The sequence below is a fragment of the Microcaecilia unicolor genome, chromosome 8 (assembly GCF_901765095.1).
Source record: "Microcaecilia unicolor chromosome 8, aMicUni1.1, whole genome shotgun sequence".
Taxonomy (NCBI): domain Eukaryota; kingdom Metazoa; phylum Chordata; class Amphibia; order Gymnophiona; family Siphonopidae; genus Microcaecilia; species Microcaecilia unicolor.
In genome coordinates this window covers 3489568-3515997 of record NC_044038.1, presented here as the reverse complement: position 1 = coordinate 3515997, position 26430 = coordinate 3489568, and the positions used below count along the sequence as shown (strand labels likewise).

Genomic DNA, 26430 nt, shown 5'->3' with positions numbered 1-26430 from the left:
TATCATGAGGTATGATGCAATACTACATACGTATCCATGATCTTGATTTGTCTTTGTCATTTTCAGGTCTTGTTCTCCAGTTACTGAAATGGTCATCGAAGCCCCACTCCGTTTTTACAGTCTGTGTTTAAGTCACCCCTGTTCCTTTCATATTCTCGATCTGGGGCGGGGGATGAGGAAAAAAAGAAATGGGACTCCATGGTAGGGGGACCACAAATGTATGTTTGCCTAGGACCCAATATAGTGGTAATCGGGCCTTGAGCATATTTATTTATTGGGATTTATTAACCGCCTTTATAAAGAGATTCACCCAAGGCGGTGTACAGTAGGTACAGTTTAACATCAAACTTCCAATTTTGTGAACAGCATAACAATAGTAAAATGTAAAAGTACACAAGACTATTTCTACTTCAGGAAGAAGGGTGAAAGCTTGGCTCTTCAACCAGGACTTTAATGGAAGAAGTAACTAACTTGTTAGTCTCACTCACACACTCAAGGATTGACTCGGGCTGCACATACTGCAGCGGGAAACATGTTTATCCACTCCTACCCTAGCTGAGATAATATTTAACCATCTCTCTGTCCTCATGTGCACCTTTCGTTAAATTAGTCACCTTACTTTCTAACTGTTCTTACTCTCTTACCTCATCTATATGTTCCATCTTTGCTTATATTCTACGCTGTCAATTAAAATGTTCTATTACATATTGTGTTGACATTGTAAGTAGTATACCACAGGGGCGTATCTGCGTGGGGCCACAGGGGCCTGGGCCCCCACAGATTTTGCCCTGGACCCCCCTACCACAGACCCTCTCCACCTCCCCCTCCCTCCCGCCCGCCCGCCACCAACCCGTCGCCGATCTTTGCTGGCGGGGGACCCCAAGCCCCCGCCAGCCGAAGTCCTCTCTTCCGTGCAGGATGCAAGTTTCAACGCTTCCTGTTCTTCTGAGTCTGACGTCCTGCACGTACAACGTGCAGAACGTCAGACTCAGAATTTGGAATTCAGTCTGACGTCCTGCGCGTTGTACGTGCAGGACGTCAGACTCAGAAGAACAGGAAGCGTTGAAACTTGCAGCGGCGCAGCCTGCATGGAAGAGAGGACCTCGGCTGGCGGGGGGTTGGGGTCCCCCGCCAGCAAAGGTAAGTGACAGCAGCGGGGGAGGGTGTCATTGGTGGCGAGGGGGGGGGTCCGGAAATGGCAGGGGGGGGGGGGGGATCGGTGGCGCCGGGGGGGGGGGGGGCTAAAATGTGCCCCCTCCCTCTGGCTCTGGCCCCCCCTACCGCCCGAGTCCAGATACGCCCCTGGTATACCATGCCATACTTTGTACTGTTATTGGAATATTTTTACTGTTGTAATTGCCTGTGGCTCATGTTTTGATTTATTCTTACTGTACACCTCCTTGAGTGAATGCCTTCAAAAAGGCGGTAAATAAATCCTAATAAATAAAAGCCAAAATTCTGCCTTAGATATGCACATACCTTACACATTGGTTGTGTGGACATAGGCGGAGTCTGGGCGGAGCATAGACAGGGACACATTTACATATGTAACATGAAATACCACAAGTTAAGGACGTATCTCCAGCACTTCCATCAACTCTACGGTTGGCATCTGCTCCTATACACATATAAAAGACTCATTTCTGGTTAGCAGGGCTGCTGTCCTAACTTCATCTGGTGAACTATCACCATTAACTGGACAGCACCACTGGTCAGTGCTGATTCTGGTTATTCGGCACTGAACAGTATCCAGATTTTCTTGAAGTCTGGATGCTGGCATTTATAAACAAAATGCTGATACCACAGCTCAGTATGAGTGGAGAGGGCTGTCCTATGGGGAAGGGGAAGGAAGAGAGAGGTTGGGGGAGACTATTTGCTTTCCAAATTGATACATGTTATTTTCCCTCAGGGACCCTTGTACTAAGCCATGTAGGCGTCTACATGCGTTGGTACCTGTGTCAATTTTGAACTAGCACCCAGCTACCGCTTGGCCCGGGCAGTAATTTCATTTTCTATGCACGCCCACTATGCGCCCCAGAAAATTTCTGGCGTGTGGTTAACGCCTGAGACTTTACCGCTAGGTCAATGGGTGGCGATAAGGTCTCAGGCCCAAAATGGACATGCGCCAATTTTTATTCTGCCGCACGTCCATTTTTAGCTAAAAAAAAAAAAGGCCTTTTTTGCAGATGTGTTGAAAAATGGACCTCCGCGAATCCAATACACGTGTTTATACCAGCGCAGGCAACTTTTCGGCGCACCTTAGTAAAAGGACCCCTCATTCTTCCTCCTGGAAAAACTGCAGCCGGGCCTGGCCGGTCGGTTACTCTTTCACAATCAACTCTGCCGACATCCTATGACTGTTTTCTGATCCCAAATGGAGGAGTAGCAGGAGAAAGGTTAGCGTACATTTTGAATCAGCATTGAATTTGTTTACAAATAGGACAAATGCACAACAGATACGAATGGCCGGCAGTCAGTGTTTCAGCCGCCAGCAAAATGCTCCAGCAGTGATACTGAATTCTGCAGGAGTCACTCCTCTATCGTGAGCTCCTATCTAGTCGTTGAGAGGTACTGAGATTAAATTAAGAAGCTCAATGTGTCTGGGGAAGGCGTGTGCGGATCTTACCAAAATTCTGCCTCCACCGCAGAGTCAATGAGGACGGAGGCTGAGAGCTGCAACGTGGTATTCTGCGTGATGTTAGCGGGGAGCTCGGACACCGTCAGGTTTCTCATCTTAATCATCTTCTCCACACTCACATTGTAACTCACCGTCACGCTGCTCACGTGATTGGATGCCGTCAGCTATTAAGCCCAACATAAAGAGAAAATAAAGAGGCATTTTAACAGTTAGAAAAACCACCACAAACAGGAAAAGAAAGTCTTCCGCAGACCATGGAAAAGAAACGCAGGAGTGGAAGCATTTTCTCAGCAGTTTCGCTGGATCGAGCTTTATATATAAGTTGATTTGCTCTGCACTGTTTTCTGTGAATATTTTGCTGGCTGAACAGAACCCCTGACGAAGGGCTTTGGGTATTGAAACACGGCTCGTGTTGGGTTCGGTCTGTCAGCTTTAGACCAATACATTTCCGTTTTGATCACCTTGGAGATTGCGGTTTCATTAACAGGAGCCATTGCAACGTCACAGCATCAATGTCCCAGCGCTATACAATATTATAACAAAAACCTCATAAGTTGCTCGTGGGATTTGTGTACTGCGCACACACGACACACCTTGCCTTTGCCCTGGCTTCACATGAGCAGACTCTCAACAGCTCATTTCTCGCCTCACTTTTCATCGGGCTGCTGTGCTTTTAAATATTCCTAATGTTGTCAAATTAAATTTCATTATTTAGTTTTTACTTGTATTTTATTTTTTTTCACAAAATGTATAGGAAACAGAACTCATCTTTTGTTCTTCTTATCAACTATCAATTGTCAAGGGACCAGCAACCAACATGGTTCATGTTTTGTGGTCACGGCCTCAGGGAACTGGCCCCTGAAAAAAAAATTATTAAAAAAAAATACTGTGTTAAATAAAAGCATTTAACTATTTGAGAGGCCATAAGTACATAAGTAATGCCACACTGGGAAAAGACCAAGGGTCCCTTGAGCCCAGCATCGTGTCCACGACAGCGGCCAATCCAGGCCAAGGGCACCTGGCAAGCTTCCCAAACGTACAAACATTCTATACATGTTATTCCTGGGATTTTGGATTTTTCCAAGTCCGTTTAGTAGCGGTTTATGGACTTGTCCTTTAGGAAACCGTCCAACCCCTTTTTAAACTCTGCTAAGCTAACCGCCTTCACCACATTTTCCGGCAATGAATTCCAGAGTTTAATTACATGTTGGGCCTTTTTCTAAGGCGCGTAGGTACCTATCGAATCCAACGTGGGTCAATTTGGAACCGCCATCCGGCTACCGCAAGCCCCGGACAGTAATTTCATTTTTCATGTGCATCCGATACGCAAGGCAGAAAATATTTTTTATTTTCTACTGCATGGTGCTAACCGGGCGGTAATCGGCAGTGTACACGTGCTGACGATTACCGCCTGGTTAACATGTGAGACCTTACTGCTAAGTCAATGGGTGGCAGTAAGGTCCCAGGCCCAAAATGGACGCATGCCAATTTTCATTTTGCCACAGTGTCTATTTTCGCCCCCAAAAAGGGGGCCTTTTTTGTAGGTGCGCTGGTCTACACCAGCGAAGGCCATTTTTCAGGGCACCTTAGTAAAACGACCCCTGAATGATGTTTTTGTTAAGTATTCTTTAGAGCTGGGATACTGATGTAGGGATTTATTTATTCCCTCACTATTTAAATATTTGCACCGTCATAAGTGATTCATCAGATCGGCGTTACAATGTCATAGGACACGTCTCCCAAGAAGAGAACTGGAGAAGAAAGTTAAGAGGAATCAGAAGTGCAACTCACACGTTGCACGTAACAGAGATTCTCCTCACTTACTGAGAGCTTGTATATAGCTGGGCTCTGGTAAATAACAATGAAAGCCACGTTGTAATACGAGAAGGAGGGTTTATCATCCACCGTCCATCTGAATGACACATCCGAGCCCGCTTCCATGGTGGCGACATAGCTCTGAAAGAAGAAGGAATAGATAAGTACATAAGTACATAAGTAATGCCATACTGGGAAAAGACCAAGGGTCCATCGAGCCCAGCATCCTGTCCACGACAGCGGCCAATCCAGGCCAAGGGCACCTGGCGAGCTTCCCAAACGTACAAACATTCTATACATGTTATTCCTGGAATTGTGGACTTTTCCCAAGTCCATTTAGTAGCGCTTTATGGACTTGTCCTTTAGGAAACCGTCCAACCCCTTTTTAAACTCTGCTAAGCTAACCGCCTTCACCACTTTCTCCGGCAACGAATTCCAGAGTTTAATTACACGTTCGGTGAAGAAAACTTTTCTCCGATTTGTTTTAAATTAACTACACTGTAGTTTCATCGCATGCCCCCCTAGTCCTAGTATTTTTGGAAAGCGTGAACAGACGCTTCACATCCACCTGTTCCTCTCCACTCATTATTTTATATACCTCTATCATGTCTCCCCTCAGCCGTCTCTTCTCCAAGCTGAAAAGCCCTAGCCTCCTTAGTCTTTCTTCATAGGGAAGTCGTCCCATCCCCGCTATCATTTTAGTCGCCCTTCGCTGCACCTTTTCCAATTCTACTATATCTTTCTTGAGACACGGGATGGAAAAAGGTCTCAGATGGGGTTTCTGGAAGACAGATCTGGTTTTATTTTGAGACCCTCTGCACAGTGACTGTGGGCTTTTCCTGCAAACTTCCCTGACTCAGTCATATCATCCGTCCCCTTGCTCTCTTTCTCTCTTTCTTCCTGTCCTCAAGTCACCTCTTTTTCTTTTTTTTTCATGAAAAACTCCATTACAGCTAACAGCTTCAAATGATCTGGATGGCTCACATGACAGAAAATCTATATTGAAATCTATATTGAAAAGCTTCTCACGGTATCTCATATATTCACACACTAATTTATTTATTATCAGTAGGACAATGTACATGAAATAGACTTTGCTAATAAGACAGCAATTTAAACCTTATTTTCTGCTCTGGGAACCAGGGGCGTAGCCAGACCTCACGGTGGGAGGGGGCCAGAGTCCGAGGTTGGGGGCACATTTTGAGTGCTGCCCCGCTGCACCCCCCCCCCCCCACCGCCTCGCCTCTTTGCCGCTTCCCCTCACCGCCTCGTCGCTCCCCCCACAAAAACAAATACCTTTGCTGGCGGGAGTCCCCAACCCCTGCCAGCTGAGGCCTTCTTCAGCGCCGGGCTCCGGCGCAGCCGCGTTCGCTGCCCTGCTCTTGTTTCTTCTTGCTCCTCCTGTGCACGCTGACGCTCCTTCTCAGTTTCATGCAAAGGAGCATCAGCGTGCACAGGAGGAGCAAGAAGAAAGAAGAGAAGGGCACTGAACGCGGCTGCGCCGGAGACCGGTGCTGAAGAAGGCTTGGGCTGGTGGGGGTTGTGACCCCCCAATGGCCCCCCGTAGCTACACCCCTGCAGTGAACCGAATAATCCCAGTCACCTCCACAGTTGCTGACAAAGAATTCTGCAAGATTAAATGACAGACGAGAGACTCACCACACGGGTGTTCAGCAAGACTCGTGCTTCTGGATCGGGGACTGCATTCAGGCCTACGATCATTTCCTCCGTTTTTACCAAGACCGTGATATTCTGAGAGCTCACTGCATTCTCGGCCACAATTTGAACACTGTGGATACCTTCGTCTAGATCACTCAACCTGATGACTGAAAACCAGGTGTCATTGGTTTCTCTGGCACAGATGTTTGGCAGATGTGAAACTGCTGGTGGACACGCTCTTTCAAACGGAGCAGTCTGGTTACTGCCAAACCAGGTCGCCGTAGCATTCAGTCCAGAGCTGATTTTCACCACCAAGAACGTCTGATTTTGGGAAACATATTTAACTCCACCCTGATCAACAGGGTAAATAACCTGGAGGCCCAACACGGGGGACACAACCCAGAAACTGCAAGAGAGATTGGCGGCAAAGACTCCATTTTGAAGTGTCGCCTTCATGGTGTATTGACCTGGAAAATGCAAGCCAGTATTGTTCCGCTGGCCAAATACAGAAGTCACCTGTTCGGTGGTGGCAAGAACCCTGAAAGAACACGAGGTGATACTGGTGTTCCATACTAACCCCTGGAGATCGCTGGGTGCAACAGCTGTCCAGGCCTCTGTGAGATTGTCTGAAACACCAGTTACCCAGTTAGAAAAGTTCATGCTTAAATAGCTCTGTGGCAGACACTGAAGAAACGTCCCAGGTAGCGAATCATGCTGTATGCTGAAGAGATGGGATGGATGCACCAAGACCTTTTCTTCTTGAAACAATATCTGTCAAAAACAAACCCCAGAGAAAATCAATCACAAACCGAACTGACGTTCTCAGTGAGTAAACCAGAGTGATATTGGCAGAACACTGTTAGGAGTCCACTCCTTGTGCAAAGCACCAGAGGGAATTCCAACCAGTCGGAAAAGTGAACTGACCCATCGTTCTATGTGCTAGCATGGCGAGAACTGGAATACTGTTCTGCTACACCAGAGCAAGGGAAATAAGGGATGGAGCTTTCCAACACACCAGACAAAGAGCGTTTGCCTCCTCCAGCAAGATTTGGAAAGTGTCTGCTAATTCCTGGCCATCTGTCTGTCAGTCTGTCTGTCACAGGAGCTGTCCAGACCAGGGTGCTGAAGAACAGTGAAACATGTCTGATTAAATCCCCACATTTAACGTCATTCATGGATTTTTGAGGAGGTAATGTTATAACTGCCCACATTAGGGAGAAAAGTGCACATGTACACTCGCTTTCAAGCATATTGCTGGAAAATTATGTACACAAATTTACACCTTTTATTCGGTCTGCATAATCTTCCTCCCTGGGATGCCTCTGTTCACCACAGGTGAATGTACCTGCATGTGAAAACCTTTACCCACAGTCCTGTTTTACCTGTGAAAATGACCCTCCCTAAGCTCACTCTAAATGGCCAATCCTGGAGCGCCCCCTCTCCAGTCTGGTATTCAAAATGCCTGCAATGAATTGGAATGAGATAGATTTGCCTGCAATAGAGGCAACGCAAATCTCTCCCCCATGCAATGCATTGGGAATAGCTAGGCAGTAGCCTAGGACTGGCTGGAGAATGACAGCTCTACAACATAGATCTGTGTGAGATTCAGAACTGCTGATGCGATGTGGCTAGTGATAGCAGCATTTATCTGATGCTATCAGGGAGTTGTAGTTTAGTTTAGCTGGTATTTGATATAACACCTTTCACTCCAATGAAAGTGGTGTACAATAATATAAACATAGAAAACAGAAAAGAACTACAAAAATATATAGGAGAGAGGAAAGCTATGAAAAGAAAGAAAAGGAGATTGAAACAAAAATGCAGAGTTGTAGATAAAAGACTTCGCTTTGGATCAGTTTAACGTGGTCTAGGAACTATTCTTTCTTCTCTGCATGTGGGATGAGATTTGATAAACTGCCTTTACACAGGTATTTATTTTGTACCAGGGGCAATAGAGGGTTAAGTGACTTGCCCAGAGTCACAAGGAGCTGCAGTGGGAATTGAACTCAGTTCCCCAGGATCAAAGTCCACTGCACTAACCACTAGGCTACTCCTCCACTCATTCCACCAATAAGAGCCAACCTCATCAGTGATGTCACAATGGCTTGATTGCCCGATACTTGGCTCACTTTTGATATTGTGATGTCATAAGGGAAAGGGGGAAAGGGAAATGGGACTTGATATACTGCCTTTCTGAGGTTTTTGCAACTACATTCAAAGCGGTTTACATATATTCAGGTACTTATTTTGTACCAGGGGCAATGGAGGGTTAAGTGACTTGCCCAAAGTCACAAGGAGCTGCAGTGGGAATTGAACCCAGTTCCCCAGGATCAAAGTCCGCTGCACTAACCACTAGGCTACTCCTCCACTCCATGTCTGTCCTCACCCTGGCTCCATCTTTTCCTGTAAGGAAGGGAGATCCGAGGAGCAGCTACTGAATGTAGAAGTTCCCTATCAGATTTATAATTTGTCAGTGGAGTTAATGTCTGAATGGTCAGCTCAGAACATAGTACAGGAGAAACAGACAGGTCAATAGTTAAACACCACAGTCAATTTCTTTTAATGCCAGCCATGGCATTTAACCAGATTTCCAGATTTTCAATGCCAGGTGCTGTCCAGATAGTGCTGCTGAGCATCTGGGGATGTCACCAGCCATCAGCGTAGGGGTGGACAACAATTAAAAATTTTAACCATGATTCATCACCGCATTCTTTTGAAGTTTCAAACAAAATGTAATACTAAACTGAAAATAGCGGCACCAAGTGGCAGATGGACTCATAATGCCTTTTAAAATTCTATTCACACAGCGTCTCTCATGCCCCCCTCCCCAGCCTTCACCCAGTTTCTCTCATGCCCCCTCCCCAGCCTTCACCCAGTTTCTCTCATGCCCCCTCCCCAGCCTTCACCCAGCTTCTCTCATGTCCCCCTCCCCAGCCTTCACCCAGTTTCTCTCATGCCCCCTCCCCAGCCTTCACCCAGCTTCTCTCATGCCCCCCTCCCAAGCCTTCACCCAGTTTCTCTCCCCTCCCCAGCCTTCATCCAGCTTCTCTCATGCCCCCTCCCCAGCCTTCACCCAGTTTCTCTCATGCCCCCTCCCCAGACTTTACCCAGCTTCTCTCATGCCCCCTCCCCAGCCTTCACACAGTTTCTCTCCCCACTCCCCCCTCGTTAACCTCTAGAGGTGAACTCAGGCTCCAGATTTTTCCGTTTTTCTCGGCACAGCTTCAAAGGTGTTTTGTAACACAGAGCCTGGTCCTGCAAGGGGAAGATTAGGACTTTAAAGCTGTGTCAAGGACACTGAAAAAATCTGGTGCCTGTGTTAAAAAAAAAAGGACAGCATTAATAAACACTTTTTGCGTTAATTGCTCATCCCTAGTTGATGGTGATTTTTCTGTCCAGAGAGTGGTGCTGAATTGCACTGTTACCTTGACATTTTCCCGCCGTGCCTGGTACCACCCGGGCACTATCTACATAGCACTGGAAGGATCTGCACTCTTTTTCAGATAATGCCACTGAAATTATGATTGCCCCAGTCAGAGCAAGTGTTCCTGTCCCAGGTCAGTATTTGAATATCAAGCCAAGGTTCATGGTACAGTCTGGTCTGAACAGCCTTACCATATATTGTGTGGCATTTCCCGGTGGCACAATGAAAAGTGATTCTGTAAGCAGAGCGTAGCCTTTCTGGGAAGTTGTGGCACTGGTGGAATTGTCAGGGCCACAAGAACTGTTCACTGGTGAGCAGCTGTTGGTAAACTGGCACATCTGTATAGCACAGGGACTTTCAGTCTGATTCCAGCTCTCATCGGATGGGGCTGAGGTAGAAGTACACGAGGCAGGTTCCAAATCCTCAGAGCCTGTAAAATGAAAGGAAAATTTTCAAGCAAAGTCTAGCTGTGTAGAGATGTGAGATAAAACAAGCGTGAAGGCTGTAGCTCTACTGGGTCTGCCTATGGGGGAGACGCACACTATAGGGGTCTCCTGATGTCCCTCTCCAGCTGCTGGCCACATCTGCTACCTCCCCGGCTACCACCTGTACAGTGCGGACGTGAAGCAAAGGGATTGAGAGCAGACAGACTTTTCCACTGGGAAATGAATGGAGCCCCCTCAATTTATTTCACTGGAGACCTGAAGCAGAGCTGAATTTGAACCTTAAAGGCCACGGGCGCTAAGAGCATATTGGACAGAACACAGAAGTCACGGTTCTGAAAGCTTAGTGTAGCCCAGTCTCTACCACTCAGTACTTTCATGTCTTTTTAATGCACTTACCCCCGGCTTCTATACATGGAACTCAAACCTGGGTGCTCTGCCAAGATATGAACCTTAGCTCTTAATCGTCAATAATTGTGGGCCAACGATCGGTTATTGATGTTAATTGGCATTCATTACAATTTGCATGTGCTTTGGGTCTCTGCCAGGTACTTGTGACCTGGATTGGCCATTGTTGGAAACAGGATACTGGGCTAGATGGACCACTGGTCTGATCTGAGGCTACTCTTATGTTCTTATCCGGCTGTATGCTATTCTGTAAGGCAGGGGCCCAAAAGGGGGTGTGGCCATGGGAGCAACATGGGCGTATCAGGGGCGTTCCAAAAAGTTACGTATGTCATTTTGGAATACTGGGTAAGCGTGTCTGACTTGGGCACCAGCATTTACACCAGGTTTCAGCAGGTTAGGTGCGGGAATCAGCGCTACACGTTAGTCTGTAAAAGACATGTGCCTTTGAATCATGCATAGAAACAATTTTTTTCAGCACCCCTTTTTGAGTACCATTTCTAGAAACCCCCCCCCCCCCTTATTGTACACCGGTTCAGCTAGTTGCACTGGCTATATGACTCTTTGCGGCTCACATGAATACAGTAAGCTCTTGAGGCAGGGACAGGGTACCTAGGAAAATTCTCCTGTACTAGACTGTACAAAAGAATAGAGCAAAGCAATTCTGCCCCACCTCCACAGCTGCTCAGTCTTTTCTCTCTCTCTCATTTCTGTGCTGTGAAGCGCGGGATGAAAGCTGAGCATCCAGTCCTGATGCAACGTTTACGATCCACTCTATAATTCTAAGCTATTAAGTGAAGATAATCTGTTATTGCTGAGAACAGCCAAGATGTTCTAATGCACATGAGTGGGCAGCAGATCTAAATGCGATGAAACACTTGGGATAAGCAGTGAATGATGTTGAGTCTGTAATGTCACAGGCTGCTCCGTGAGACCAAAGGGAAGTGCTAAAGTCAGAGATTCCTGCTCCAGGGCTGAGATAAGCCCTTTGCAAAGAAGGACATTAGCAGAACCTTTGGCCTTATGTCTGGGTCCTGGATGTTCTCATCCCTTCTACAGAGTCGCTTGTATTTCTCAATAGATATAGGGTGAATTGACAACGAGTTTTCCCACAGACACAAATAAAAAAGGACAGAGCTTTTGTTAAATTTTCTCCATCCTAATTTAGAAGATTTTTTTTTATACTTGTCTACAGAATTGGAGTATTATAGGAAAACTCAGCCACTGCACAAAGGAACCAAAATGGTTTCAGAGTCATAGCTATTAAGCAACTCCAGAATGAAGGCGTGTACATAGCGGTATTCTAGCTATTAATCTGTGTATGTGATGGTATTTGAGATATTAATGTGTGAGTTGATGGCAAGTACTTTGCTGTTGGACCTGCAATTGTCGTAATCTGTAAAATCTTTCTTTCTTTCAAATCAACCTTTCTAAAATTAACAGGTCGGTCTGTTAATTTTAGGAAAGTTGATAAGAAAGAAAGAAAGATTTTGCAAGTGTTGGGATTCTGTTTGGATGAGATCTTTGCCCCTGCACCCTATGCCTGGAACAATCTTCCTCAACCCCTACGCCAAGCCCCCTCCCTACCCATCTTCAAATCTCTGCTTAAAGCTCACCTCTTCAATGCTGCTTTCGGCACCTAACCTTCCGTGAATTATAGTATGCCCTATTAGTCAGACTCTACACTTGTCTTTGACTGGACACTTGTCTCTAGATTGGGCACCTGTCTTTTAGCTTGTAAGCTCCTTGAGCAGGGACTGTCCTTCTATGTTTTGAATTGTACAGCGCTGCGTAACCCTGGTAGCGCTTTAGAAATGTTAAATAGTAGTAGTAGTAGATTCCCTCTCCTAGAGTTGACTTGTCATAGTCTGGGCATCGCATGAGCCGAGTCTGCAGGTTCATACATAGATTATAGAATTCTATAATATATATGTGTACCTGTAATAACTAGACTTGAAACCCAAAAAGTCAGAAGTATCATGAGGCCCCACTTTCACGGTCTATATTCATACTGAAAATGAAGATCAGACGACCTTTTGTCCTTGTGCTCCACAAGAAGTTTCTGTCCTCCTTGCTCTCACCTTAGGACATCTGCATTACATTGTGACAGGTGTACCGCCCCAGTCAAACTCCCTACCTGCCACTGTCCTTGGAGCAAGTTGCGCTTGGAGCCAGAAGCTAGAATCTCTCGGGGCAAGCTCAGGGAGGACAGGAAGCTCCCGTGCAGCAGAAGGGCAAAAGCTCGCCTGATCTCGATTTTCCTCATGTATATCTAGGCTAAAGCATTTACGTCAGCCATAGGGCCAAATTAAATGATCGCGCTTTGATGCTCTTGTGTTTTTGACCACTGGCATTAGTATCTTCAAATCTTTGCTCACAGCCCACCTCTTCAATGTTGCTTTCAGCACCTAACCTTTAGACCTTTCAGGAAATCTAGACTGCCCCAATTTGACTGACTGTACATTTGTCCTTTAGATTGTAAACTCCTTGAGCAGGGACTGACCTTCTATGTTAAATTGTACAGCGCTGCGTAACCCTAGTAGCGCTTTAGAAATGTCAAGTAGTAGTAGTAGTATTCTGTAAAGGAAAGTGCCTTCTTTTCCATATGAAATGGTTTTAAAGTAGGTGCCATAACCATAACAGTGGAGGAGGCACTGTTAATATCCTCCGAAGATGTATTTAGAAGAAAGAAGCCCAAATGAGCAGAGAGGGACAACCAAACAAGAGAAGGCAAAATGCCATGGATTATGGGGTAAAAGGGATTTAACTGTAGCTGGAATGAGAGGGGTACAGAATAAGGTTATTGCTGATTACACGTAGAATGAGTGAAGGATTGTGGGTGAGGGACAGTCTGAGGTGATGGTAGTATGAAAGGGGGACAATGTGGGATGTTGGTTGATGACATGTAGTGCGGGTGAGGAACAGCGTGGAGTGATGGCTAATGGCAGATGGCAAGGGGGGAAATGGTTGGACAATCACAGAAACCTGAGTGAGACAGTAAGGAAGAAAGAGTAAAATGTGGGCAGGAAACTGAAGTGAGTCACAAGACATTAATCACAATTAGATGCGGTCTCAGTGCTTTACCTTTCTCACACGTTGGTGTGTACACTTGAAATCTCATTTGGACTGGTTGCTGCAAGTCTTGAGTTATGAATTCCAGTGCCGTTAAATAACCCTCCTGTTTGAGACCAAGACCAGGGAACAGCATCATCTGAGGAGGAAAGGAATTACCATAAGACTGATGCTGTCATAATGAGCCGAGTCTGTTTCACTCATCAAAATATACAGAAGATGTGGAAAAGGAGAGTAAAACAAAAACAGAAAACATCTAAGGGCCAGATTCAAGAAGGTTTTTCTCCTATTCCATGTCTACGGTCGATTCATACTGAGCAAACTTGGGTGAGGTAACAGTGAAGAACAGGTACAGCACAGGCAACAGCAGTGCAACCTTCCCTCACACACACACACACTGCAGAACAGGTACAGCACAGGCAGAGGCAGTGCAACCTTCCCTCACACACACACTGCAGAACAGGTACAGCACAGGCAACAGCAGTGCAACCTTCCCCCTCACACACACTGCAGAACAGGTACAGCACAGGCAGAGGCAGTGCAACTTTCCCCCTCACACACACTGCAGAACAGGTACAGCACAGGCAACAGCAGTGCAACCTTCCCCCTCACACACACTGCAGAACAGGTACAGCACAGGCAGAGGCAGTGCAACTTTCCCCCTCACACACACTGCAGAACAGGTACAGCACAGGCAGCAGCAGTGCAACCTTCCCTCTCACACACACACTGCAGAACAGGTACAGCACAGGCAGAGGCAGTGCAACCTTCCCTCACACACACACTGCAGAACAGGTACAGCACAGGCAGAGGCAGTGCAACCTTCCCTCTCACACACACTGCAGAACAGGTACAGCACAGGCAGAGGCAGTGCAACCTTCCCTCACAAACACACTGCAGAATAGGTACAGCACAGGCAGAGGCAGTGCAACCTTCCCTCTCACACACACTGCAGAGTGTAATCCAGCCTCAATGCCTGTGGGGCCAGTAAGTGCCCAGTTGTGCTGGTGATTTGGGTGCAGACCTGCACTGGGAAAGGGACTGAAACCAGCAGCTCTTTTCATAAGGGCAAATAGCTCTACTGATGATAATAACCTAGGATGGGTTTGTATTTGGTCCACAGGCACTTTAAATGCGATTTTCAAATGGATCCACTGCATTAATCACAGAGTTAGGGGGCTGGATGATCCCCATCTCAAACTGGCCCTGCTGCTCAGTTGCTTAATGATTTCACCTCATTTCACCATGTGGTTATTCACGTTGGCCTTTTTGCTGGGTATAACCTGGTCAGGGAAGAAATGTCAGGACCAGAGTACGCAGGGACGTTTGCGTCCATGGAACCTTTGATGGATTTTGCCGAATGCTTCCCCTTGGGCCCTGGTAGTACTGATGTCATGCTGTTCCCCCCCCCCCCCCCTTTCAGGCCTTTGCTCTGGCAACACAATGCTGTCCTCCAACTGCAGTGAGCGTGAGGCTGGGACATGTCAGTACAGGCTTAGGTCCTGTGCTGTGCTTCGCAGTATGACGGTATCTGCTAGAGCAGAGTCCCTAAAATCTGGAAATTAGGAAGAGGGAGGTGGTGAGAGCAACGGGGGAGAAACTGGAGGTTCAAGGCAGAGTTGGTGGTGCTTGGGATAGCAGAAGGCAAGGAATTTACCACTCCTGAAACTGTGCCAGTCTAACAGACCTGTGCACACATCCAGATGTGCATTTAAGATTGAGAAATGTTCAGAGGGAAAGTACTTTGCATGTTGCCACCGTTGGTTTCACTGGAGACAATATTCAGACCACGGGAGGTGGCCGGTGGCACTGAATATCTGGGGCTTAATAAATCCTAATAAATAAATAAATTTAATGACAATATTCAGCGCTGGCTGGTTAAGTTTAAACTGGTCAAAGATAATCCAACTATTTTGGTGGCCAAACTAATTTGGCAACTAAACTTAGCCAGCAATGCACTGAATATCGGCAGATAGAGAGTTATATTGTACGCTACAATCGGTTATCCACTAAGTGCTAACGGCAATATTCAGCAGGAGATAACCAGCGATCTCCCGCTGAATATGGTCAGGAGCCATTTGTGACCAGTCAAATACAGGCAGACTGTATTTATCTTCCCTACAATTTGGGAACTAGTCCACAGATTAGGTGTAGAATTACTGAATTTCACATCTGTATCCCACCGCATCCGCTCTTCCAGTTCAGCCCATAAGTAAGTGTGTACCAGAGAGTTACAACCACAGGTTCATTACCTCCACAGCGCCTCCTGGCTTCTCTAAACTGTCCACTCTGGTTAAGTTCCGCATAGTTGAGGACCAGTTAAAAGCAGGATTCCCAGCCAGAAAATAGTCTGCGTTAAGCAGGATGTCTGTTTAGAAAGAAAGGAAAACCAGCCTCCGTGAGTTCTATGGTCACAGTACTGAGAACATTCTCATTGCTACGATGAGCAGGGTGCAGAATCTGCTGTAAAGTGTGAACTGTGTCCTGCTCTTTGCCCTAAAGATCGTCCCCAGCTCAGCTTCCTCTACACCGAGATCGCCACTCATTTTTTTGCTGAGCTCTCAGCTTCCTGTCTGACTGGCCCCAATTTAGGTGTCCACTTTACGTGGCTGTGAGCTTATCCTGTACCGGTTCTTACATGCATCATTGCTGTTACATGGTACCAGGCACCTACGCTCACAAAAATCCCCCCACAATAAAAGCCAAATGAATATCTTTACCAAAGCAAGAACATATCAGAAGAGTATAATGCCAGAAAAAGAAATCCCAAATAGCCAGGTCTTAATGGCAATCTTAAACTCTTTAAGAGAGGACATACTGGGAACGGACTTGGGAAAACCCACTGCTTATTTCTAGGATAAGCAGCATAAAATCTGTTTTACTCTTTTGGGATCTTGCCAGGTACTTGGACTTGGATTGGTCACTGGTGGAAACAGGATACTGGTCTTGATGGACCTTCGGTCTGACCCAGAATGGCAACGCTTATGCTCTTATGCTGTTATGGTTAATGGGAGGTTGTTCCAAGTGGCTGAAGCCAAGAAGTAGAAGGCACTATCTCGTGCTTTCAAACTGAGTTTGCTTTGGACTTGGAAACACCAAACGAAAATCATTCATAGAATGGAGAATGTGTGCCGGTCAATATGGAACTTTGTGGGTTGCTAAATAATCCAGTAAGCCAACCTTAGAAGCCTTAAAGGTAATAACTAAAATTGAAGAAATAATCCTTTGTTCCTCGGGAAGCCAATGAATGTTGCATGGAATGTTGCTACTCTGAGGTTCTACATGGAATGTTGCTACTCTTTGAGGTTCTACATGGAATGTTGCTACTCTTTGAGGTTCTACATGGAATGTTAGTACTAACTGGGTCTCTGCCAGGTACTTGTGACCTAGATTGGTCACTGTTGGAAGCAGGATACTAGGCTAGATGGACCATTGGTCTGACTCAGTATGGCTATTCTTATGTTCTTAAGCTGTTGCTTAAGTAAATGAGTTATAAGATCTAATCTCTTCGCATTACTGTAATTTTTTCCAGAGTTGAATGATAATGCGATAATCTAGTCTTGTTAGAAAAAGAGAAAGAAGAAGACCATGTAAACTGTTATGGTCAAAAGGTGTCTAACAGAGCATAACTGACGTAAAGTAATAAAACTGGTTTTATATACATTTGCAAGCTGCGCAATAAACAAAAGTTTAAAATCCAATAAGACCCCTAAATATTTGAAAGAGACAGCTGGTGAAACAGAATTCCCAAATATCGTAATAGTGTCTGTTGGTTGTGGAAGGTGGCCCGTGAACCATCAAGTGACTGTCTTTTCATTATTTAAAACCAAAGCATGCTCGAATAACCAGTCTGCTACAGAATCCCAGCATGCCTTGAGTGGGTCTATAAATCAAGAAAATATCATCAGCAGAAAAGTAGGCTGATATGCCTTTTGATTGAATAATTGAAGCCGAGGGACTAAAAAACCAATGAAATAAGGGACTGAACATTGCAGTGGTTTATTTTATTTATTTATTGCATTTGTATCCCACATTTTCCCACCTCTTTGCGGGTTCAGTGTGGCTTACAATATGAGTTAAATGTTGGAAATACAATTTGTTACAGATTGGTTATGGATTACATTTTGCATAATTATTCGAAACAATTGAGGTGTCGTTGGGAGTGTAACAATGGAGCACAAATATTGAAACATTGGGAGGAAACAATGGGAGCTTAGAGGGCGATAAGAAGGCATAGAGACATATGATATATATCTTTCTGTGATTGAGGGTATGAATGATGTGATATTACAGGAATGAGATTTCCGAGGTGAATTTGTGATGCATTCGTGAATCGTAGGTATGGACTTTATGTGTTTTGGTTCTTTCCGTAAATCTTTTCGAAAAGATGAGTCTTCAATGATCTGCGGAAGGAAGCTTGCTCGTTGATTGTTCTTAAGTTGCGTGGCAGTGTATTCCAATACTGCGTGCTCATGTAAAGGTGCATGTAGCGTTTTGTATTTCATGCCTTTGCAATTGGGGAAGTGATCTTTTGGCGTTTCTGGGTGGTAGGTCTATTAACTCAAGACATGTAGGCTGGGGCTTCGCCGTGAATGATTTTGTGGACTAATGTGCATACTTTAAAAGTGATGCGTTCCTTTAGTGGAAGCCAGTGTAGTTTCTCTCGTAATGGTTTAGTATTTGAGGTTGTATTAGAAATCGGCAATCTAAAAGCACGGTCATATAAGAATGAAAAAAACAATCAAGGACTGTGCCTGATATCCCTAAGGAAGACAAACGGGAAAGGAGTAATGAATGATTCACCAGGTCAAATGCTGCTGAAAGGTCAAGCGAGGCAGCCAGAACTATCTTACATTTATCTAACCAAGAATGAACCTCACTTAATAATGCCGCTTCTGCTGTCTTAGCGCTAAAATACGCTCTGAAACCTGATCGTCCTGGGTGGAAGGCCAGTGCCTTATCAAATGATGCAAGTTGAGTAAATACAACTTTTTCCAACATTTTAGACATAAATGATAAATTTGATACAGGACGATAATGAATTAGAACCGTGGAATCTAAAGTGGGTTGTTTTTTTTAGAATTGGATGCAATACCGCAGTTTTCCAGAGAGTTGGAACTTGACCAATAGATAAGCTATGGCCTGCAATAACGTCTCTGGCTGGTGCAAATATTAGCAACATTTACACACATAATTTATAGTATTCAATAAGTTAAGTATTGTAAATGTTAGCCCCATATCCTTCCCCTGTGAATGCCCCCTTACAATTACGCTCTAAGCCATTTTTGTGTATAATCAGAGAAAGGCGGTTGGTCACACTACTGTCATTTATACATGTTAAGTGTAAAATTAGGGGTCATTTTACTAAGGCGCAGTAAATCCGTTAGCGTGCCTTAGTAAAAGGACCCTTTATTACATGTTACCATTCTACAAATTTAAGCATGCAACAGGCAGTTAAATTACACAGAGAAGTCCCACTAATACTGGTCCATTTGAATTCTTCTTTGTTTTAATGAATAATAGTCTAGAACAGAGGACATGATTATTCCAGTTATTGTGGTTTTGCAGCTGTGTTGTCCTAGAGAAACCCAGACTTTGCCGTTTACTGACGCAGCATCAGACGTAACCATTCTGTTATTGAAAATGCAACTTAACCAGAGGTGCAAAAGCCCGAAAAGCCCCATCTGCCTTTTCACTCCTGCTTTCAGCATAATCTGATCTTAGCAGTACTACTCCAGAGCTCAGAGACCGTCCTTGAATTTACTTCCATGCTTGTAAGGTTGATGGTTTGTTTCCTTATACATTGGGGGTGAGGAAGAGAAGCTAACCAAAGAAATTTTAAAAATGACGTTCTTCAACAATAAAAACATGAAACTCCTGTCTATACAGAAATGTGCCAGGTAGCAGGTGTATAGCAAATTAAATATGAGTAGAGGCTGATTGAATTTCAGTCTTGGTTTTTGGCTTCAACACTAAAATCGGCCCAAAATCAGTGCATTTTTGGCTGAAAACAAAACTCTCCCTGGACCAAAAGCAGGCTACACGGTAGAGGCTGACCAAAACTGGGATTCTCGGTTTCAACCGAAACAGCAGCCGAAATTTGCTCATTTCAGCCAAAACTGAAAATGAAAATGGCACCTCCCCCCACCCCCCCAGCAGAGAGTGGGGTCTCCCATTTGCATTTTCAGCTGAACCCCAAACTCGGATTTCCGGCTGGTTTCGGTGTCGAAATCAAAACCAAAACTGAAATTCCATCAGCCTCCACTGCATGGCCCCCCCAGCTGCCCTGACACAAAGCCAGCCCCCTTCCCATTGAAAGCTGCTACCCTCCCACCACCCAAAGGCCCTTCATCAAGGAAGAAGTGCTTCCCAGTCACTCAAGCCCCTGCCAGTTCCGCACTAAAAATGTCTGCTGTGGGAGGTCATAGCAACCATTTTGAGATTGGAGCTGTTATGGGCAGGAGCGACTGCTCCTGTCCCAATGAGGCTACTAGACCAGAAGGGCTAGTAGGGTAGGCCTGGGGAGGGTCTACGGGTGGTGGGAGAATGGTAGCTTTCTACTGGGTGGTGGGGGTGGAGGACCAGCTTTCTTTCTGGGGGCCAAGGGGATGTGCAGCCCGCTTTTGGTCGGGGAGGGGCCACAACGCCTAGTTTTGGTTTTAGCTTCAATTTTGGCCAAAACCGTGCAAATTTCAGCCACAGATTTGGTTTTGGTCACCCTCTAAATATGTGTGGAGTGCGTACAAATGGATTTCTATAGGCAGTGGTTCTTGGGGTACAAGTAGCCAGTCAGGTTTTCAGGGTATGTTCACAATGATTGTGCTTGAGATCGATTTGCATTCACTGCCTCCTTGGTATTCAGATCTCTCTCATGCATATTCATTGTGGATATCCTGAAAACCTGACCGGCTTGGTGTGCGCCGAGGACTGAGTTGAAAAGTTCTTCTCTAGGGGATATGCTGACACCTACCCCTGCTCTTTCTGGTTGTTTAAATCTCCCAGGAGCCACACCTTACCTTCTGGCTTGTACTCGCACACAAACGTGTGCTTAGCTGTGCAAAGATCGGTGTTGCACTGGCCCGTGTACCCCATCCGGATGCAGCGCTCTGCCTGGGAAGGGTGCGGTTCTCCTGGGAGCCAGTTCTGGCAGCTTTCCAAATCAAACCCTTCTCCTCCAGGCTCAGCCCCAGAACTTGCCGAATCATTAAACCCGATCCAGACCTCCCGGTTCCTTCAACAGCAGAGGGAAGAGAATGAGTAATAAGTTCATTAGACATTCTCTTAGGTCAAACGCTAGACATTTCATACGTTCTACCACAGCTGCCATCATGAGGTCATTAAGCACAGTTGATCTCTTCTAACCTAGTAATCAGTCTCTGCTAAGGCTTCCATATTACTGACTGACAGAGAACAGCATCAATCTAGTAGCGTTACTCAAACAACCAAGCAGAGGAGACACCTGGATGACCCAAAATGCCCTTTCCTTATATCACAGATCAGGACGCTGCCCTACCAGTCAGAATGAACTGTTAAATTACTGGCTGCTACCAACTAACTAGTTCCCATTTCTTGTTTTCTTTGCGATAGCTGGATCTCCCTTCCGTGGTCCCTGTTGCAGCCCAGCGTTGCATTTCCTAGTACCAAAGAATTTGAAATAGAGCTTGGTGACTGGTGGCATAAAAAATAAAAAGGAAACTGAACCTACGGCTGCTTCTTCATGCAAAGACCCAAGAGAAAGAGGCATTTAAAAAAAAAAAGTTTTTACATTTGTACCCTGCGCTTTCTCACTCATAGCAGGTTCAATGCGGCTTACATATTGTATACAGGTACTTATTTGTACCTGGGGCAATGGAGGGTTAAGTGACTTGCCCAGAGTCACAAGGAGCTGAAGTGGGAATCAAACTCAGTTCCTCAGGACCAAAGTCCACCACCCTAACCACTAGGCCACTCCTCCACTGTTGCTACTATTTGAGATTCTACATGGAATGTTGCTATTCCACTAGCAACATTCCATGTAGAAGTCGGCCCTTGCAGATCACCAATGTGGCCGCGCAGGCCTCTGCTTCTGTGAGTCTGACGTCCTGCACATACGTGCAGGACATCAGACTCACAGAAACAGAAGCCTGCGCAGCCTTCTACATGGAATGTTGCTAGTGGAATAGCAACATTCCATGTAGAATCTCCAATAGTAGTAACATTCCATGTAGAATCTCTGATAGTAGCAACATTCCATGTAGAATCTCCAATAGTATCTATTTTATTTTTGTTACATTTGCACCCTGCGCTTTCCCACTCATGGCAGGCTCAATGCGGCTTACATGGGGCAATGGAGGGTTAAGTGACTTGCCCAGAGTCACAAGGAGCTGCCTGTGCCTGAAGTGGGAATCGAACTCAGTTCCTCAGTTCCCCAGGACCAAAGTCCACCACTCTAACCACTAGGCCACTCCTCCACAATACTGAAACTGCCCCTCAAAGGAAACCAAACCTGCAACTGCTCCTTCATGAACAGATCCAAGTGAAAGAGGCCATGAATAAGAAATCAAACATCTTTTTAACACATGTGAGTGGACATGAGCCTGTCTGCATGTCTGAGTAAGGGGAATGAGGATGGATTACAGTCTGTTTGTAGGGGACAGTGTCCTTGCAAGTGACCATGTGCAGGGTGTGAAACAGTGACGTAGCTAGGTGGGGCCATGGGGGCCTGGCCCCCCCCCAATTTGCTCTGGGCCCCTGGTTGTCTGGTGGGGGTCCCCAACCCCGCCAGCTGAAGACTTCATCCAGCGCTGGTCTGCGACACCGCTGCTGCATTGCCTGCCCCTGCTCTCTCTCTTCCCCTCACGTTCCTTTTAGTGAAACTGCTCAGTTGCAGGGTAAGCAATTCGGTGGCACCGAAGACCAGCGCTGGACGAAGTCTTCAGCTGGCGGGGGTTGGTTCTTTTAAGAGCCCCGTCTGAGAAGAGCTTTGCAAAAATCTCCTCATCCAGGAGGAGTTCATTAATCTGCTTCTTCCACTAGGGAAATCACATCCTGTTTATCAGAAAGGCTTGATGAAAAATGGGAAGCCTGCAAGAGAGTTCGGAGTCCAGCAGCTGTTAATAAGCTTAGAGGATTTCTTCTGTTCCCTGCAGTGATTTCATCCTTTCATGATCCATCAAGCTGCACACAAAGCCGCCGAACGGAGGATAAATCAACAGGAAGAGAAGCTATCCAAGAACTGTACAGAAGCACTCACTCCCTTTACTCGGTAATATTTCATCATCGGAGCACTCATTCCTTTCAAAGTCACTAGTCTCTTAGCTATGTCCCATTGTCCTCCTGAACAGTTTCATGACATGTTCACAAAAGGGACAGTCAAGGACCAACCATTTCTCATGTGTAAGTCCCAATATTCCAGGAAAACAATTAAAATAATGCTGAGTTTGGGAAGAAAGGCTATTTTGGTTCCTGCAAACTGGGTTTGGATGGAGACTGCATTCAAGCTTCTCTACCTTTCATAGTCACTTCACTGGCCCCCTATCCGTTTCCGCATACAGTTCAAACTCCTCTTATTGACTTACAAGTGCATTCACTCTCCAGCTCCTCAGTACCTCTCCACTTTCATCTCTCCCTACATTCCTCCCCGGGAACTCTGTTCACTGGGTCAATCTCTCTTATCTGCACCCTTCTCCTCCACCACTAACTCCAGACTCCGTTCCTTTTATCTTGCTGCACCATATGCCTGGAATAGACTTCCTGAGCCGGTCCGTCAAGCTCCATCACTGGCCGTCTTCAAATCTAGGCTAAAAGCCCACCTTTTTGATGCTGCTTTTAACTCCTAACTCTTACTCACATGTTCAGTATCCTTATTTTATCATCCCCACCTCAGTAATTCCCTTATCTTTTATTTGTCCTGTTTGTCTGTCCTAATTAGGTTGTAAGCTCTGTCAATCAGGGACTGTTTCTTCAAGTTCAAGTGTACAGCGCAGCGTATGTCAAGTGGCGCTATAGAAATGATAAGTAGTAGTAGTAGTCTTTGGGATTCCGGAATCTTGCTACTCTTTGAATTCTACACAGAATATTGCTACTCTTTGGGATACCCACGTGAAGAACACAACGAAAAAAATGTTTCAATCGATGTGGAAACTCAAAAGAATTAAACCTTTTTTCCCAAGAAACATCTTTCGCACCCTAGTACAGTCACTAGTTATAAGCCACTTGGACTACTGCAACGCCCTGTACGCAGGCTGTAAAGAACAGACCATTAAAAAACTCCAAACAACCCAAAATACGGCAGCCAGACTCATCTTTGGAAAACCTAAATATGAAAGTGCGAAGCCCCTAAGAGAGAAACTACATTGGCTTCCGCTCAAGGAACGAATTGAGTTCAAGATCTGCACAACCATGCACAAAATCATTCACGCAGATGCCCCACTCTATATGCTAAACCTAGTGGACCTACCGCCCAGAAACGCCAAAAGATCGGCCCACAAATTCCTAAATCTGAATTTCCCCAGCTGCAAAGGAGTGAAATACAAACAGGCTTATGCTACGACCTTTGCATACAAAAGCACACAGTTCTGGAATGCGCTACCCAAAACCCTGAAAACCATGAACAATCTAACCAGCTTCCGCAAAGCTCTGAAAACACACCTCTTTAACAAAGCTTACAAAAGTCACCCTCAGTGATACAAATCGTCCCCCAAACCACCCAAGCACACCTAAAACACTTCTCACACAACCTACCCAACATCCGCCTATCTAAATCCTCTTTTACCTCAGCTTATGATCAACTGTATTTAAATCATATATTGACTTTATCATAACCTTACTCTGTAAGCCACATTGAGCCTGCAAAAAGGTGGGATAATGTGGGGTACAAATGCAATAAATAAATAAATAAATTCCGGAATCTTGCTACTCTTTGTCCTTATCCCTTATTTGTCCTGTTTGTCTGTCCTAATTAGATTGTAAGCTTGATAACAGTGATAACAGTGATCATAATATGATCGGTTTTGATATTGGCATTGAAGGAAGTGAAACTAGGAAATCAAGTACGCTAGCGTTTAACTTTAGAAAAGGTGATTACGACAAAATGAGAAAAATGGTGAAAAAAAGACTGAAAGGAGCAGCTCGCAGAGTAAAAAACTTGCATCAGGCATGGATGCTGTTTAAAAACACCATCCTGGAGGTTCAGGACAAATATATTCCACGTATTAGAAAAAGGGAAAAAAGACTAAACGTCAGCCGGCGTGGCTAAACAGTAAGATAAAGGAAATCATTAGAGCCAAAAAACAATCCTTCAGAAAGTGGAGAAGAGAACCAACTGAAAGTAACAGGATAGATCATAAGGAATGCCAAGCCAAATGCAAAGCGGAGATAAGGAGGGCAAAAAAGGACTTTGAGAAGAAATTAGCGTTGGAAGCAAAAATACATAGTAAAAATTTTTTTAGATACATTAAAAGCAGGAAACCGGCCAAAGAGTCGGTTGGGCCGCTGGACGAAAATGGTGTTAAAGGGGCGATCAAGGAGGACAAAGCCGTAGCGGAGAAATTAAATGAATTCTTTGCTTCGGTCTTCACCGAGGAGGATTTGGGGGGGACACCGGTGCCGGAAAGAATATTTGAAGCGGGGGAGTCGGAGAAACTAAACAAATTCTCTGTAACCTTGGAGGATGTAATGGGTCAGTTCAGCAAGCTGAAGAGTAGTAAATCACCGGGACCTGATGGTATTCATCCCAGAGTATTAATAGAACTAAAAAATGAACTTGCGGAGCTACTGTTAGAAATATGCAATCTGTCCCTAAAATCGAGTGTAATACCGGAAGACTGGAGGGTAGCCAATGTTACTCCGATTTTTAAGAAGGGTTCCAGAGGAGATCTGGGAAATTATAGACCGGTGAGTCTGACGTCGGTGCCGGGCAAGATGGTGGAGGCTATTATTAAGAATAAAATTGCAGAGCATATACAAAAACATGGACTGATGAGACAAAGTCAGCACGGATTTAGTGAAGGGAAGTCTTGCCTCACCAATCTAATGCATTTTTTTGAGGGGGTAAGCAAACATGTGGACAATGGGGAGCCGGTTGATATTGTATATCTTGATTTTCAAAAGGCGTTTGACAAAGTGCCGCACGAAAGACTCCTGAAGAAATTGCAGAGTCATGGAATCGGAGGTAGGGTATTATTATGGATTAAGAACTGGTTGAAAGATAGGAAGCAGAGAGTAGGATTGCGTGGCCAGTATTCTCAGTGGAGGAGGGTAGTTAGTGGGGTCCCGCAGGGGTCTGTGCTGGGTCCGTTGCTTTTTAATGTATTTATAAATGACCTAGAGATGGGAATAACTAGTGAGGTAATTAAATTCGCCGATGACACAAAATTATTCAGGGTCGTCAAGTCGCAGGAGGAATGTGAACGATTACAGGAGGACCTTGCGAGACTGGGAGAATGGGCGTGCAAGTGGCAGATGAAGTTCAATGTTGACAAGTGCAAAGTGATGCATGTGGGTAAGAGGAACCCGAATTATAGCTACGTCTTGCAAGGTTCCACGTTAGGAGTTACGGATCAAGAAAGGGATCTGGGTGTCGTCGTCGATGATACGCTGAAACCTTCTGCTCAGTGTGCTGCTGCGGCTAGGAAAGCGAATAGAATGTTGGGTGTTATTAGGAAGGGTATGGAGTCCAGGTGTGCGAATGTTATAATGCCGTTGTATCGCTCCATGGTGCGACCGCACCTGGAGTATTGTGTTCAGTACTGGTCTCCGTATCTCAAAAAAGATATAGTAGAATTGGAAAAGGTACAGCGAAGGGCGACGAAAATGATAGTGGGGATGGGACGACTTTCCTATGAAGAGAGGCTGAGAAGGCTAGGGCTTTTCAGCTTGGAGAAGAGACGGCTGAGGGGAGATATGATAGAAGTGTATAAAATAATGAGTGGAATGGATCGGGTGGATGTGAAGCGACTGTTCACGCTATCCAAAAATACTAGGACTAGAGGGCA

The 26430-nt window shown here is 45.4% G+C and overlaps 1 protein-coding gene across 1 annotated transcript in view; it reads right to left on the bottom strand.

Annotated features, from left to right (window-relative positions):
- The window catches only part of PKD1 (polycystin 1, transient receptor potential channel interacting), a 202088-nt gene that overhangs the window by 99774 nt on the left and 75884 nt on the right, over positions 1-26430 (bottom strand). Inside the window, 7 exon segments of the mRNA XM_030212056.1 lie at positions 2627-2802; positions 4463-4594; positions 6113-6883; positions 9728-9966; positions 13469-13595; positions 15709-15824; positions 20473-20687. Of these exon segments, the coding sequence (XP_030067916.1) occupies positions 2627-2802; positions 4463-4594; positions 6113-6883; positions 9728-9966; positions 13469-13595; positions 15709-15824; positions 20473-20687 (1776 nt within the window).